Raw genomic sequence first — 16,964 nt, forward strand, 5'->3', positions numbered from 1 at the left:
TGTGGCGTTATCTGAAAGACTTGAAGTGGATTCTTTTTTATTACTTTAACCATGATTTTCATCTAATCATACGGTAGACTGTGAAAATAATGGATGTAGCTGCCATTATGTCATCCACTGCTTTATGGACTGAAGTTTGGCATTTTAGCCATCACCATCTCGTTTTTTTGGAGCCAGAAATGACCATATTTGGGTAAGAGGTTGGCGCTGTGGACGGATGGATCTGACTGAGAAGCTGAGGACACTATCTGCAGACAGCCTGTAACTCAAGGCGACCTGTCCTTAATTATGTGTAACTTTAAGCCTTAAAAAATGGTTGAGCTATACAAAAATTCACCCCCGTACAGTTCTCATAAATGTTTAAATTAGCTATAGAGACCATAGCCATTTTTTTTGGTACCAGGCTGTAAACATGTTCATTTGTGCTGTAAAGTTTGGCAATTTAACATGGGAGTCTATGATAGTTGACTTGCTTCTGGAGCAAGCCTCAAGTGGCCTTTCAAGGAACTGCAGTTCTTTACACTTTTGACTATGTTTTTCAGCACCAGAGGTTGCAGCTTGAATTACACTTATAAAACAGAAGACTAGGGGTTGACCGATATTGGTTGATCAGGGCCAGTACCAATTAATAGTACTTAATGAGACTAATAACTGATCTTTGGAACTGATTTTTTCTCACCTCTTCAGTAAATACTTTGTGCTCCAAGCCAACGAAGCCACTCACAACTTTTCCCATATCTGATAAAGACCACCATCTCTCTCTGACTTCTACCAAGTGCTTCTGAGTGCCATTACTTTAATTTAATACTTACATACAACGGTTCCAACTGACAGATATTGAAGGAAAACAAATGAAAAACATAATGAACATTTTGCAGATGCTTCAGTGTCAACATTTTGCAACTTGTCAAATATGTTAAGGTTTCCATGTTATATTGATAGAAAACATAATTTGGGCTTTAACATATTTGCCTCAAAATGTATTTAGTCTGAAATTAGTTGAACAAGATATCTATGAGACAGGACTGATAATGTGGATCAGGTCAGTATCGGATAACCTTTAACATGAGTTGTGTATAATGAGACATATTGAGCTATTGATTTGTTTGACTTTTTCTTTGTTTGTTTGGTCACAAAAATGTTATTAAAACTCTTTATTGTCATATTGACATGAAGATTCCAGTTTCTTGACATACTAATTTCAGAGATGGGCTGATCCATGTTTGTCACCCTCAGTTTTCATTTTTGTTGTGCACCATCCTGACAGCTGCAGGCCATCTGCACTTAAATATTTCTAGAACATCTTCACATCAGAAAGAAACATGTTTGGGCAAAGAAAGGCAACAGAAGCAAAACCAAGTGCAACATTATAAGTTATAAGCTCGCTGTGGAAAATTAAGCCAGAAATAAAAAGGGCATTGAGCAAAGAAAGATGGAAATGAATGATAATTAGGGCTGTGTATTGACTAGAATCTGGTGATAAAATATGTATCACAATACAGTGGTTACGATTCAATATATATCGATGTATTGCGATACTGTCAGCAAAATTGGATTGGAATTTTATAAAATCTAATTTAAGGAAACTGTCATAATATAAAGCACACACCACAGAACACACAGAAACCCTTGGTATTATGTCATTGTGATACTTAGGTCACAATACAATATTATTGCTATTTTGAATGCTTTGCGATAGCATATATTGCTAAAAACTTTGTCAGCTGTTTTAATCTAATAATATAAAATTTTCAGTCTGTTCATCTCATTTCAATCATTTTTTATTACAGTAACATGTATCTCCTGGACTAAAAAACTGTTCATTTTTTGACCTTAACACACTATCAAAAGTTAAAAATCTTTTTGCAATATTATTTTGAATTTTAAAAGCCAATACTTGGCATCAATACAATATTGTCATGCAAAATATTGCGATACTTTGTTGTATCGATTTTTTCCACCACCCCAAATATGCACACAAAAAAGACGTTTTTGCTGGATTTTTAAGGTAAAAATATTGAAAAAAATAATTAGAAATAATATAAAGAAATAATTAAAAATCAATAGTGTTTTTGAGAATCGATACAGTATCTCAAAACATAAAATCATTATTATTAAGTGTATTCTTATACTGCTAATGGAATGTAATTAGAGACTGTTATTTAATCTTTGTGTAGGGTATTGTTTAAATAAAAGTGTGTCAAGTAGAAAATAACAATACAATTACAGCTATTATTTCAAATTCAGTGCTTAGTTGTTTATATAGTTCATAGTCTCATGACAATATTATCGATGATAATTCACATCCACTTCAATATTATCATTAACTTGTGTAAATTATGTGTAGTTTCTGTCAAGTCTTTCCTCTCCTGATGAATATTTTATCATATTTTCTGCCATAATTTTGTCCATATTCTTTTGTCCATATATATAGCTTCTGTTTTTGCCTTTAACTCTTTTTTTTGTTGTTGGTTAGTTTTGGGGGCTTTTTCGTGTGTGTGCTCAGAGCAAAAGCATTTCAGAGGATTTGTTCCAGGATACCCATAGAGTGAGTATTCTGCTTTCTAAATGTGTCATTCTGTGTTTGGAAGTTTTCCATCATCTCCATTGATTGTGCAGTGTGTGTGTGTGGTGCTTTAGGTTAGGTCTTTTCTATCCCGCTGGATCGGAAAAAACCATTTCCCCCTGAAACTAATACATTCCTGTCACTGTAAACTGCCAAGTCAAACCATTATTTAAGCCGACTGCCACCTGAGCAATCCCCGTCATCTTTAAACATGATAGTAACTGCTGTGTTGCTTTAGGCAAGATGCTGTTTCAAGGCCCTGTAAGACTCAGGGTGTAATGTTAACAAACCAGGGTCACTTGGTTCGCCTGAAATTGGGAGTAATGAAACTAAAGGACAAAACAAAATCAGCCGTGACCTTTAGGCATTAAAAAAATCCCTTCATAAAGTGCTACAGTTTGTGTGAACTCCATCTCCATGATGATTAATAAAGAAGTCGTCTCCCGATTTGAATTTCAATTTCATGATTTTCCCAATCAGAAAATGCATAAATTTGTTTTCATAACCTAATCACAGCTATAGTATGTGTCTACCACACTGCGACAGTTATTAAACTAATTAATCACATGCAAACCTGTCAAATATGAGCCATAACCGCTTTGTCACTTTGATTAAAAGTGAAAGATAAGTGTGTGTGTGTGTGTGTGTGTGTGTGTGTTTAACAGAAAGACTGATAGGGAGATAGGAATTTGAGCAACAACAGTGTGCTTAAACGTACAACTGGTGGCTGGCCTTTATTTGCTGCTTAAAATGCACTTTGTGAGCCAAAAAGTCTAAGTGCCGAGGAAGTGCTGAGAGCCTATGTTGATGCGATGCATTATGGTCCCCGAGCACAAATGATTCATGAAAAAAAGGGCACACATGCATGTCATTTGAAGAGTAAAAACTGGGATTTCACTGAATTATTACTATAGAGAGGGTGAAACTTGTATCCTGTGCGCCATAAAATGAAACTGAGGCAAAAAACACAATGGGAAATGCTGTATTTCTCCCAGCAAATGTTTAAAAATTGCCCATCAACACTGCTTAGAAATTGTTTTTGCTGTTGTAACCTGCAGTCTACCTCTTACATAGCACACAGGATTGCTGCAGATTCTATCAGCATCTTACAATCACATCAGTGGACAGTGCACCCCTAAAGGCTTGAGATGGGCTGGATTAATGAACAGACTTATGGTGCTGACACCCCGAGGGACGAGCAGGTAGAGGACGAAAATGGCTGGTAGAATAAAAATTTCCTTTGTTTTATTTTTTTCCCCCCATTTGCTACCATTATAAATCTATATTAAGTAGAAAAAATCTGAAACTTAATAAAATACATAAAAACTAAAAAGAAGGCTCATCTGGAATTTAAAAAATCCAGATGTTGAGGTGCAGAATATTCTAACACAATGTGCATCACAGGAGGGGAACAATTTGTACAGAAAAACATGAACCACTTTTGATTTTCATCAAACGTAGTATGGATCAACATCCCTTTAGCTAGCAACCAGGGGGCCAGCGGATGATGAAAAGTGCATGAATAAAAGGTTTTGCAAGGTCACATATCAGCCTGCTCCGACTGAGCATCATGTGACTTCTTTATTAAAGGAATCCTACCCCAAACTATAGCTGCAAAAGCAGGAAAATGCAGCCGTGTGTGACTAATATGAAAGAGAAATGATCATAAAATCAAAACCACATGGAAACTTTTCCTTTTGTTTTATCTCAACACCTCAACAGAGGCAGCGTTTTAATGCACTTTTCATCATCCTGTAACACCCGCAAACTCTGGTCAAATGCCTCTGTGAATTGGGAACCCATTCCATTTGATTTTATGGATCAAGGAGTTTCTATGCAACCAGCTCTGGCATGTTAAATGGAATGGCTGTCTATCTAATGAACCGGTTTTAAACACAAGTGTCCCCCAGGGCTGTGCCATTTCCTCTTTTTTATTGTCTATTTATACCGATGAGATTATGTGTAACAATAACCGCTTCGTTCTGATTAAGCATGCGGACAACGCGGCCCAGGAGGCCTGTCTGATTCCCAGTCAGTCGCTGCAGAAAAAGACGACGTTACAGAGCTGACAGATTGGTTTGACTCTCGCCACTTCAGACAAAATGTTACAAAAAAAAAAAAATCAACGAGATTCACTCCTTAAGCCAAGAAGAACAGCTGGACTCATCAATGTCCAGCTCCTCCCAGAGCATCGTCCACTGACGATGACCACATTCTCGTGGTAGGTGGACCTTATTTACACAAAGATACAGTATAATTTCTGCAGCAGAAGCTCAGGGGACGTGATGTCAATAAAAGATGCTCATTAACTGCTTCAACACAGTGTCCTAGTTTGGTCAGCTGTCTGTGAGAAGCTTGCAAAAATGGTCAATCAGGAGCCTAAAATCATTTGGCTACCAATAACTCCCTGATCACCAGCTGGCTTGCACACTAAGACTTTTGCCTCCAGGGGGTGGGGGGGGGGGGGGGGTCTGCATCCCTTGAGTGTAGGATGTGCTGCAATGGCTGCTTAAAAAGATTACCAACATAGTCATATCGCAGCTTGAACACTCATGTAAGGCAAAAAAAAGACTGAAATATCGATTTGTCATAAACAACATTGCCAGCCAAATGTATTTTTCAGGATTTTTAATTTGTTTAATTGCCATTTTTTTTGCTCATATTTATGGCCCACATCATTATAAATCACGAATCTTCCATATCTCCATCCCCATTCACATTCAGGGCAGAGTTAAGAAGCGAGAAACATGCGCCGACAATCAATACTACATGTAGTTAAGAAGCATGAATTTAAAAGGGAATTCGTGCAGTATATGTTTTATTCCCATGGTCGAGTCCAATCAATGTTATCTCTCTTAGAGTCAGAGACCAGAGAGCTATGACTCCAGGCTTTGATGTCTCAGACAATCACAGAAATCAAATAATAGTTGGGAGGACTGATTTGTGGACAGATTTGAGGTTTTATACAATGAAATTCTTTATCACATCTGAACTCTGTAGATCCGTCACCCCCACCCCTCTGATGCTTTCACCATCACCTTCTACATCTTTCTCATTTTACTCCCTATGGGATTTTTACATCTTGGCCAGATCACAGGCAAAGTCTTGAAGTGAATATTTGATATAGCCACCCTAGACCACAGGAATGAAGCAATTTTCCTTCAAATGTCCCTTTTAGATTGGATTTATTATCAGTCATTTACATCTAATATAGCCTGAGCTCTAACATCCAGTCATAAAATGCCATCAATTTAAACTCTGCAGTTCCACCCGTACTTTTGGGACTGCAGACAGGGGGTTCAGACTGTATAAATCTCAAATGTTGACTGGCTGCAGTGACAAGCCCATCAGTGATGATCCAGTGAACAGTGTCCCGCAGTACAAAAGGCCATCGTTGGTGAAGACGTCTCAAACCAACAACATATTTCACAACACGGCCCACAAATCAGATTTTATTGGGTGCATTTCTGGTTTATTTCCGTGGAGACTGCCAACAGCGATGCATCAACATGGCCAAAGCCTGTGGTGCCTTTCACGCGATGACATATGTTACCAAACAGAAAATGTACCACATATGAAAAAAAAACACAAGTGGAGGTTGAATTATATAATCCAGCCAGATAAAGATATCTGGATAATGTATGAATATTCACAGTGTTTCTGGGACACAAAAACCTTGTGATGTGATCCCAGATTAATGTTGCTGCCACACACCCGTTTGCCCAGCAAACTGAGGTGATCTGAATTACCTGCAGTAAAAAAGCCACAGTAGCTCCTTTCTTTTATACAAGCCTGTTTGTAGTTTAAAGATCTTTGAACCTGATAAATGCTGGGGCTTGCAAACACTTTTTGCATGCTGTATATGTAAAACAAGAGATAAAAATCTCCATGGCTTTGTCTTTGTGATGGTAAAATGGTGTGTGTATGTGTGTGAGGGTGGTGGTGGGGAGGGTGATCTGGGTGGTTGCTGCAATGTCTTGTCATCCATTTAAGTTGTTCCCCATCAACCTGTTTTTGAAGTGCAAAGCTCTGCTCCACAACAAACATATTGCAATGCTGTGTTCATCCAGGCAATTAGATAACTAGGAACAAAGTGTGAGTCAAATGTCAACGACAAAAAGCTGGTTCATTTGCCAAAAGGTCAGACTGTGTCTCATCAGCGTCACATTAAGGGCCAGGTTGGACACACACTCTATTAATTGTAGCTACTGCACCTTCCTGTGAGACATTACTTGATTATTTCATAAATAATTAATGTGTTGTGATTGCTGCCAAAACGTCTCACCTTGCCATAGCTCAGTGTCACAGAGATGTAGCTGCGGGGTTAACTATTAATTTGAAGTTCAGGTGGCAAACACTTCTGAAATAAATGATTCTACTCTGGTTTCACAAAGCGAGAGGGAATCCTGCAAGTGCACAGTCATATCCATCCACGCAAACAGGCGCGCAGCGGTCACAGTGCGCTATGTAACACAAAAACATGACCATGATTATAAAAAAGAAATGATGCACTGCTCAATTCAAGGCTGTGTTTGACTGAAATGATTAGTTTGTTGGTGGGAATTCCCCTCGTGCGCGCTGCAACAGCTGCGCGTAAAATGTGACAGATGAATGTAAATCTGTCAAAAATTATTGAAAATATGCATTTCAGACAGAAAAAAATTATTAGCAATTAAATCAGTGTGTGGGGGCGTGCTGTTTGAAACACTGATGATATTATGAGGTGTTTTTGTAAAACAAACTCACGCTGCTGTTGTGCCCGGACCAGTGCACCATCGCCTGGTTGTGCGCGGAGTCTCCCGATAGAGCAAAAGTAGAAGTGTCCAGGTGCGGCTCACTCTGCCTCGGGTTAGACCCTCTGGCGTCCTCCCCGGTGCGCCGGTACTCGGGTCTAGAGTTGGAAACACCTTGGACAGCCTCCATAAACCTTTCTCCATTTATACTCCTATCCACATTTTCGGCGTACGAGGAGCCCACACTCCTTTTTACCTTCTTTCTTGTGTCAAGAAACGTGTTTTCTAACATTTTAATCGCTGTATGTTGGCTTTGGTTGTCTTCGGAAGTGTTACCACACTTTTTACCAGCTATTTTAGGACAGTTTGGTGCCGTTTTGTCGCCGATCAGTGCTTCAATTCCGCCCTGGGTTTCATTCCCCACTTGCTTGCCATTGTTCGGCTCCAAAGCATCACCTGCTTGTGATTCAAACGCGCTTAAAACTTTTGCACTGTTGTCCACTTTGACCGCGGTTGATTTTCGGGTTGCACGTGCTTCCAGCGGCGTTACCTCCAGGCGATAAAATCTGTCGTTTGCTCTGGGAGAACTTATTTCCGCCTGAGCCCCAAACTTGAGGTGAAAGGGGTACAGCAAAGCCAAAAACGAAAAACTCCAAAATGACCACAGTCCCATTGTGTTCTTCCAAACTGAGCAAACGGGGAGGGGAAAAAACAGATGTGACAACTTCTAAAACATTCAGGGTATCATCTTTACGAGCAAGAAGCCTTTCAGCAGACCCGCTCACGTCCAGGAATTTGTCAAAGTGAGAGACCAGTTGGGGAGGCGCTGCGCATCAGGCAAACGCGCTGACGGAGAGTGAGTGCAGGAACGATCTGAGCTCATTGTTCATGAGGATGTTTGGGGCTGAAAAAAAGCTTTAAAATGCTGAAATCATTTTGAAATTATTCCACGATTTTATTTCAGTCTGGAGCGGCAGAGTTTTTATTTTTTTTATTCAGCAACATCTTAGAGGCTATTTATGTAAACCTATAAAAGTTATCCAAAACAACACTTGATTGACTCGGAGCGGCTGACAGCAAAAGTAATTTGTGCTTTGCAGAACTGTGTTGTGTTCACGCTGTGGCAACATTTTTTGGCTCGGAAATGACAGAAAGAAAGAAAACATCATTTACTTGCATCAATCAACTCTGGATTCACCTGTCAACTGTGTGCACGCGCGTGCGAGAGCGCATTTTGGGGGAAATTCAGTTGGACTTCCAGATAAAGATCCAGACGTGACACTGATATGGTTTTGATGTGCAGAGCTGCATAGGCGCGAGGGGTTTTCTACTGAGACTGTATTTCTGGTGACACTCCGGTGACTTTTTTTAATTAGGCCACTAATACAATGCACCTCGGGCCTTCTACTGCACAACAGCCCAGGAAACAAGAGGAGCTTTGAAGTCACACTATGATATGGTTGCTGTCATCTTCATGACTTGTGGTGCCACACAGGCAAAAAGCCCCACACAGCTCTGTTTTAATCTTGGCACGTTCAAATTTTGTATTATTCATTCATTTTTACCATGCACATTTGAAAAATTGAGCTTTCTCCAAATCAATATGCCATTTGAAAGGTATTAGTTTCAATTAGTGGAGCCAAATGAATCCTGAAAGGCAATTCCTATTTCCTGCTGACAGAGCTCTCTGTCAGTTGTTGCAGAAATTGTACGTCAGTCTTGTGAAAGAAAGAAACATTTTTTTTTTTTATGATTATGCCTGGTGATAAAAAGCTGAAACACACATTAGATACTGTATGTTTGTTTCCGCTGCTCAACAGCTGCCCAAGGGAGAACCATCAAGAGAAGCATTTCCATCCTCTTCAAGGACGACAAACACATATTTGGATCACAAGAACAGGACAAAGAATGTAACCAGGTATGTCCTTGTAACGTGAGAGTGGATGGTATATATTTTTGAGATAAAGTGAGAGAAATTACTCCTTGCCGTCAAGGTTAAAGGATCTCAAGATACTCACTGCAAATTTCCACACTCACATGAACATGTCAAGTAGTCCTGACTGTTAGTCATGACTGTAAAAGTGAAGAGGGGAGTATTACTGTGGTGCCAACTGTCCTGTCTCACTCTTTATTTGATAGTGAACAGTCTGAAAACAGGTGAGACGTACATTTCCAGAATTTATATTTAGGGCTGCAGCTTGTTACTGTACTATGGATGAACTCCCGGCTGCAAAATCATGCATCTACTGAGCTGTGAAACATGCTGTAGTGAGGGGGATAAGAAAATTCACCGTCCTTGAAAGCTGCACAGCAAGAACTAAGCGCAAAACAATCCACTGGAAGGGCTGACATTGACATGAGTTCATTGCTGAGAACAGCACCTTCTGATCTTGCACACGTCCTCAGACAGTGCAGTGAAAACAGCAATCAGAAGGCTAGCCAGTGCTGCCATATCATCCTCAGAGGGCTCACTTCTTGGTCACCGTTTTCTTTTTCTTTTTTTTGCACGGCTGTACAAACAAATTGAGATTCATACAAGTGAGAGCTCCAGGCAGCAGGTGCTACTGTTGCAACTCCGCCGCACGCCAGACAGCTCACTCTCTCTACAGGCCATTCCCGCCAGAACGCCTCTGCAATGAGGGGGTAATTGGACTGATCACACTCTGTTTACCCATTATGCTGCTAAAATGAAGTGGGTTGTTCCCAAACACACTGTGACAGGCCAGGGAGGGAGGAGGAGCCTCTTCCATCAATGACACGTCTTTTAATCTGTGCTAACCTTGGGCCGGGACAGCATTGTGCTGATTCTGTTTGTGTCTGCGTGTGTGATTGTGAGAAAGAAAGAAAGAGATGTATGTATGTGAAGAAATATCTTGGGGGAACAGTTTTAATGTGTGTGCGTCTTCGCCCCACATCCTGCCTGTGCTTAAACTATGACAGGGAATATTGCATATCTTCCTGGGTGGAGAACATCTCAGATTCTGCATAAATCTGAAGCACAGTGAAAGAGAATAAGAGAAAAAAGAAAGATGAGAGGAACAGAGTGAAAGCTGTGTACATCGGTGTAGCTCATTCAATTTTATGTGCTCTCCTCCCCAGTGTAGATCATTAGCAAGATTATCAGATGTAATCATCTCATTCTGGTGGCGCATAACTCAAGACAGTCCCCGCAAACGGCACCATCCTCTCTCCTGTTCCTCCTGAAGACAGGGAGCAAACTCTAAAGCTTTCAGGACAAAATCCCATTTGTGCATCCGCTGTCTGCATCCCAAGCTTGTTAGTTCCAACACTTCAGTGATCCCGGCGGAGCGGACGCATAGGCAGTAGCAGGAACCATAATGGCCATCACCCAGACAGCTCGCACTCGCATGCAGGAGATGAACAGCAAGGTGCACTCCCCACTCAGCTATACCCATGCCATTAAAGAGAGAAACTTTCTTTTATTGCAGATGGCAAAACACTTATTTTGTACCTCCTTCATCGTCTCGATGAAAGAAAGGCATTTTAAAATCACAGTGGGAGGAGTAGTTTAGGACACTTTGCCACGGCAATAAACTGGCCCTGTCACTGGAAACACAACTCTCCTCATTGGTGAATCACCGGATTACTATTATCTCTTTGATGTCTTTGTTCTTGAGCCTTTTCCCTGTACATGATGAACACAGGGGCGAGCCTGTCAAGATATCAATACAATTTACTTGATCTCCCACAGCTGCAGCTCATCTTTCACATACGACTGTAGTGTAACAGTTTGCAGGGTTTTCTCACATGTGCCAGGCCAATTATCCCTTTTGTACCCTCCTCTGTGTTATTTAACACGATCCATATTATTTAAGGATATTTACACTGGTGGAATGTAACTAAGTACATTTACTCAAGTACTGTGCTTAAGTATGAATTCCGAGGTACTAGTACTTCACTGTAGTATATTTTATTTTCATGCTATGTGATACTTTTACTCCACCAAATTTCAGAGGGAAATATTGTACTTTTTACTTCACTACATTCATCTGAAGTCTTTGGTCACTTTAAATAAAGTTTTAATTTAAATTAGATTAAAATATTTGTATAAAAACATAAGAGTTCATAAAATATTATGTTTAGTTATTAATTAAATCACCAAATAGCAAAGTACAGCTGCAATAACTTGATTAATCAATCACTTGATTCAAAGAAAATTAATTGCCAACTATTTTGATTTTTTTTAAAAATTAAATTAAATTTTAAACTTTTTTTAAAAATCATTTTGAAGTTTTAGGTGTTTTTTATAATTGAATTTTTTAATCTTTTCTTTAAAAAAAAAAAGAAATCTGAGATTTGTGTGTGTGTTTGAGTTTTTTTTAATTTTCTGCATGGCGTACATTACTTTTTATACTTTATGTGCATTTCCTCTACACTACTCACTTACTTTTACTTAAGCGCTATTTTCAATGCCTGACTTGTATTTACTTGAGTATTTTTCCAGGGGTGGTATATGTACTTTTACCTAAGTAAAGGATCTGAAAACTTCTTCCACCACCAATTTTTTACAACTTGACTTGTCGTAATTGTGGCCATTCTGTCTGTCTGTTATGATAACATTGTAATTACCAAAAAAACTACTGTAACCTGGGAACATAGAGATGCTTCCATAAGATGGCTGAAAAACACAAGCAGTAATAATATCAGATAGGTTGTAAGCCAACAGTTCAGGTACATTATTAGATGCAACGTTATTTGGAGGTAAAATACAAAGTGAGCACAACCATCAATCATGCCTTCTGGTATTTACATTTATATACACCAAATTAAGAAGCAGCCAAAATGATTTTGTAAGTGACGCGATATTACTGGGATTACATTTTCTATCAACATAATGAGGAAATGATGTAAATAAACAGTTGCAAAATGTTGATACGAAGAGTATCAATAAAATGTTCACTGACAAGATAATGCATTTGTTTTCCCTGCAGTGCAGTCTCTACTCCTGCAATACAAGATAGATAGATACTTTACTCATGCCCCAGGGAAATTCAGGTGTCCAGTAGCTCACACAGTCTGTATAAGCATGAATGTTCTCGGCAATTAAGCTTAATAAACACTTTTTATGGGTATGTTTAGCACATAGGAGAGTTTTTCTTTGGATGAAGGCTTTCTTTCAGAAAGCCCTTTCTGAGAGAATCCATTCATTTTAAGCCAAACCATGATTTTTTTCCAAACCCAAACCTAGAAATCCCTTTATGGTGGAAAGCCCTCCAGGAAAACGTCTCCCGACTGCTTATGTGTAAGCACTCACAGTATTCAAAGTATCCTCCTACAAATGTTCAAACGATATCCCAAGACAAGTTATGCACAACACACACATTTACAATTATGTAAATATACCTGTGAATGTAAGACAAAAATAATAATAAAAGTCTGCACCAGTGTTGCCGTGTAACACCCCACCCCTGGCCTGCCTCTCCCTGTGGCCACATAGCCCCCAGAGAGGAGCCTTCTGTCTCTTTTCAGGTCTTTTTGTGTATTGTTTCTATTTGTATGTCATGTGGATTGTTCAGAGAACAGAACAGAACAGAACAGAACAGAACAGAACAGAACAGAACATGAGGTGAGGCACGTAAGGTACGTAAGATAACATAAGGTAAAGGAACGTAACATACTCTTTATACTACGTCACCCATCATAGGACAACCTGCTGCATGTCACTTGATCACAGCCCCCTGCAGTTCACAATTTATATACATTGTTTATATACGTATTATTGTGCATTGTGCACTTGTCATAGGTAAAAAACATCATTATTCGACAGCACAAAAACCGCTGGCTACTGGTTGCTAAAAAACCTTTTGTTTGTTTTTTTTTTCGTTTTGTGTCTTAAACCTTTTCACTTTCTCCTCTAACTCCTGATGACAAAGTCAGCTCTACATCACTTAATAAACTTTGATGAGCATGTCAATATTTATAAAAAGATCAGCTATCATTATTGCAACATTATCAAGCACTGAAGATATAACATTAACATAACACCCAATCAGCTATCTTTTGTGCTGCTATTAGGGGGAATGAGTTAATTCCACGATGAATGTCTACAGTCGATCATCTAAATCCTCCTGGAGACATTAGCTTAAGAAACATCACTGTGCTAATATTATCCGATGATTTGAAACCAATATATTTTTATTTTGTCTTATTAGTATATACACATAAATTAAGTCCTAAGAGACAGGGAGGCTCATTGCACAGGAACACTGTGGTCTCTGGTCTTACATCGAACAGTTTTAGCAATCATTTTTGCAGTTCCCACATTTTTTCTACCAAATAACTTTGGTCAACCTTGAGGTTTATTTAAATCCTGATCATCTGACGGCTCGTGTTTCTCGCCTCAACACTGAGAAGTTACGACACTGAGTTTGCATGCTCTCTCAGTGCTGCTTCCACATGCAAGCTGGGTGAAATTCATTCTTAAAATTGACATACCTTAGCAGAAATGTGTGTGACTGTCAGTCTGTCAATCATGTGATGGACTGACAATCTCCGCACACTGGTTTCCTGTCCTATGCCAGATGTATGCTGGGAACAAACCCTGAGCAGTGGTTATTGTTTATAAGGGATAATGACTAACTGAATAAATTCTATAATTAAACTACTTCTGAGAGAATATGTAAGTGACTGTGGCTCCAAACAGGGACGTTGTATCAGGGGGGGAAAGTTGGACTGATTACCCGGGGGCCCAATGGCAGGGGGGCCCTCGAAAAGCCTGGAATTAAAAGTTGGGCTTTTTTTTTTTTTTTTTGTTTTTTTTTGCATTTTTATTTTTTATTTCTAATCAAATAGGGGCATAAAAATATAGCTGAGGCTCCCCGAGGCCCAAAAATAGTCTAGTCCGCCACTACACCAAGGCTCTTAAAAGGAGGCTGGGACACGCTTTTCGACCCCATGGGAGCTATGGGGCTCAAAAAATACATAATGTACCCGGAGTTGAGATGAAGCAGACTGTGCTAGAAATAAAGAGATGGCGTCCGCTAAGGTGCTATATGCTCTTTCTAGCCTCCTTGGGTGCACTGAACATGACAAAACTCTTTGGGTAGGTATGAATTGATGACAGTGTAAACAACACGTTGACTTAGAGCACAAAGCAATAAAACATATTTTAAGAATAGACAGAAACAGCAATTCAGAATAAAAGCTGTATGCCAGAAATTCCCTGTACTTCAATATAAATTGTGTCTTTTTACAACTTCACAAATTCACAGTTCACTTGCAGTTCTGTGATGCAATGTCTTCAAGTAGAAAGCATTTGTTTTTGGTCTTTTTTTAAGGATCTTTTCAGTAATTGCAGAATTGTTACTCTTACCAATAACTGTCTAAATATACTGTGGGCAGCAAAACGAATCAGTCATATCCATGCACTGTGACACTGCATCAGGTACTGAAAGTGTAGACCAGATTTTACTGCACATGTGTTGCACCCAGTGATATGATGCAATATGATACCGGGCCTCATTTTAACATTCTCTCCCTGCACTGGGATTTGTCTCTAAATCTCCATGAAAGGGAAATCAGGATTCCAAAAAAAGTAAAGAAAGAAAGAAAGACAGAAAGGAAATGGGAACAAAGGAAACTGACTGACTGTCCAAAAAAAGGTGTGTGAGAGCAACATGGATCAAAAGAGGAAGGACCGGGGGGGCCCATAGAGACGGCTCATGCATGGGGCTCAGAATTTGGTGATACGCCCTTGGTTCCAATGTTTATGAATCCTTTTTCACTCAAATATGTCACCACACTCTGACCAGTAAATATGAACAACACATATATTAACACAATTTTAAAGCTGCTCTGTTCATGTCTAATGAACATGTTTATTTATTGCCACTGGAGAGCGAACGCCATCTGTTATCAAGCAGAAATTCTTTGACCCACTTTGAAAATACCAGATCTGTTTCTTAAAGGAAAATACCAGAAATTTTATGCAGCGGGGCAGTTTGACTTGCATAAATGAACACTTAAACACATTTAAACCCTGGCCCAGTTGTTTCCACTACAATAACTGTTGCAGGGTTATTTTTCCCCAGTGGGAGACTTTGAGGCTGAAGACACTCATGCTTACATTTCATTTTCTGAATTGAGCCTATTTTTAATGTCAGACAGCCAAATGAAGAAAGAAGCAGTTTAAATCTATAAAGCCTGTATATAATTGGTTCTAAAAGAAAGTGAAGCCATATGCATAATTGCATTACAGGATGCTGAAGAGTGAAATTAAGTAGGAACTGGAGAGGGGATGCTCATTCAATGCTAGTTCTTACAATTTAAGGATGCTATTTCTGTCACAATTTTCTGTCTGAACAATTTGTTCCATATAGTACTGTTGCCACTCATTTACAGTTTATATACATGTCATTTTTATTTCATTGTATTTATTTATTTTTATTAAAGTTAAGGCAAAACATTCCCTGAATTTACAAAGTGACCTCTGCTTTTCACTGGAACAGTATCAAGACTTCATGTTATGGACACAATCTTGATTCTCTGGTTTCTAGCTTCAGGACATCTTTATGTTCACAAATACTGCTTACAATGTCAGACATTATTGTGGGAGGAATACATGCATGTTTTAAAAATCGAGTGGTATTTAAGTTAGTTCCAGTAGGAGTGAATGGCAAACAACAACAGGAATAGATTAGATTGGAAAAAGTGATAAAAAACGGCATGACACCAAGTTCATCCAAATCCCTTCTCTCCTTGTTAGCATTAGTATGATGTTTGGGTAGATTTATAGCAGTATAACATGGCAAATTAAAAGGAACCAGTACGTGTTTGGAATGACAACTGATGAAAAAAATGCTCAGCTACAGCATCATAAACAAGTAATGGTTGTATCAGTTTACTGTCGCGTTATATTTTATGCTGACAAGAGAGAAGCCAGGGGAAAGAAACGTCTTCCCCATTATGGATTTTGTCCCACATTTACACATCAGCCGTGTGGGCAAGCTTGGACTTTCACTGGGTTTCCTTTAGGCTTTCCTCACAGACTGAAAGGAAAGTCGATACTGCCTAAAACCCTTTGCAACTTTTCTGGGATTTTTTTATTTTTTTTTAAATAAGCACTTTAGAACTCGACCAAAGGTGGTGTGTTCTCTGCTCCCTTACTTTTTTGGGTCTATTGGCAGGCAATTGCTTACCACCAACAGCCCTTTTCCTCCCACCACACGTAACCCCCCCCACACACACAGAGAAATTTCTCCTTTTTGTCTCCCTCTCTTTCGTGGTCTCACTGTCTTCCTTTCAAGTACATTCCCACCACCCTACCCCACCCTCTCTCTGTCTATGTGCCTCCGCTTGCACTTCCTTGCTTCTTTCCCATCTCACCCCGTTTGAAGTCTCAGACAGCTCAAAATCCAACGTGGTTCTTTTTTTTTTTTTTTTGGACAGCCAAGGGGAAATGGCTCAGAAAGAGGGGCTCAAGTTCGATTACAGCTGTTAATCAAAAATCTACACTGCCCAGCATGGCGTGATGTGAGAAATGATTTTGGTTTCGATCCGTCAAAGCCACTATATGTAACATGCACGGGCCTATATGAAGATATATCGTGCTGGAAATCTGCACACACTTGCACCCTGGGCAGAATTAGAAAAATGAAACCTTGCTGTACAAAGTACACAACCGTGAAGATATGCAAGAGAGGACA

At 39.4% G+C, this 16,964-nt stretch overlaps 1 protein-coding gene across 2 annotated transcripts in view; it reads right to left on the minus strand.

Annotated features, from left to right (window-relative positions):
• Positions 1-16,964, minus strand: part of sorcs3b (sortilin related VPS10 domain containing receptor 3b) — a 189,883-nt gene that overhangs the window by 71,157 nt on the left and 101,762 nt on the right. The window contains exon 1 of one of the 2 annotated variants that reach the window (XM_042501844.2): positions 7,313-8,169. The exons of the other annotated variant lie outside the window; for it this stretch is intronic. Within the exon in view, the coding sequence (XP_042357778.1) occupies positions 7,313-7,972 (660 nt within the window). The 5' untranslated portion in view covers positions 7,973-8,169. Of the gene's footprint in view, positions 1-7,312; positions 8,170-16,964 lie in introns of those variants that run through there. 2 annotated transcript variants of the gene reach the window in all.

Source organism: Plectropomus leopardus, chromosome 13, assembly GCF_026936395.1.
Source record: "Plectropomus leopardus strain MGB_pleo_1.0 chromosome 13, ASM2693639v1, whole genome shotgun sequence".
NCBI classification, from domain to species: domain Eukaryota; kingdom Metazoa; phylum Chordata; class Actinopteri; order Perciformes; family Serranidae; genus Plectropomus; species Plectropomus leopardus.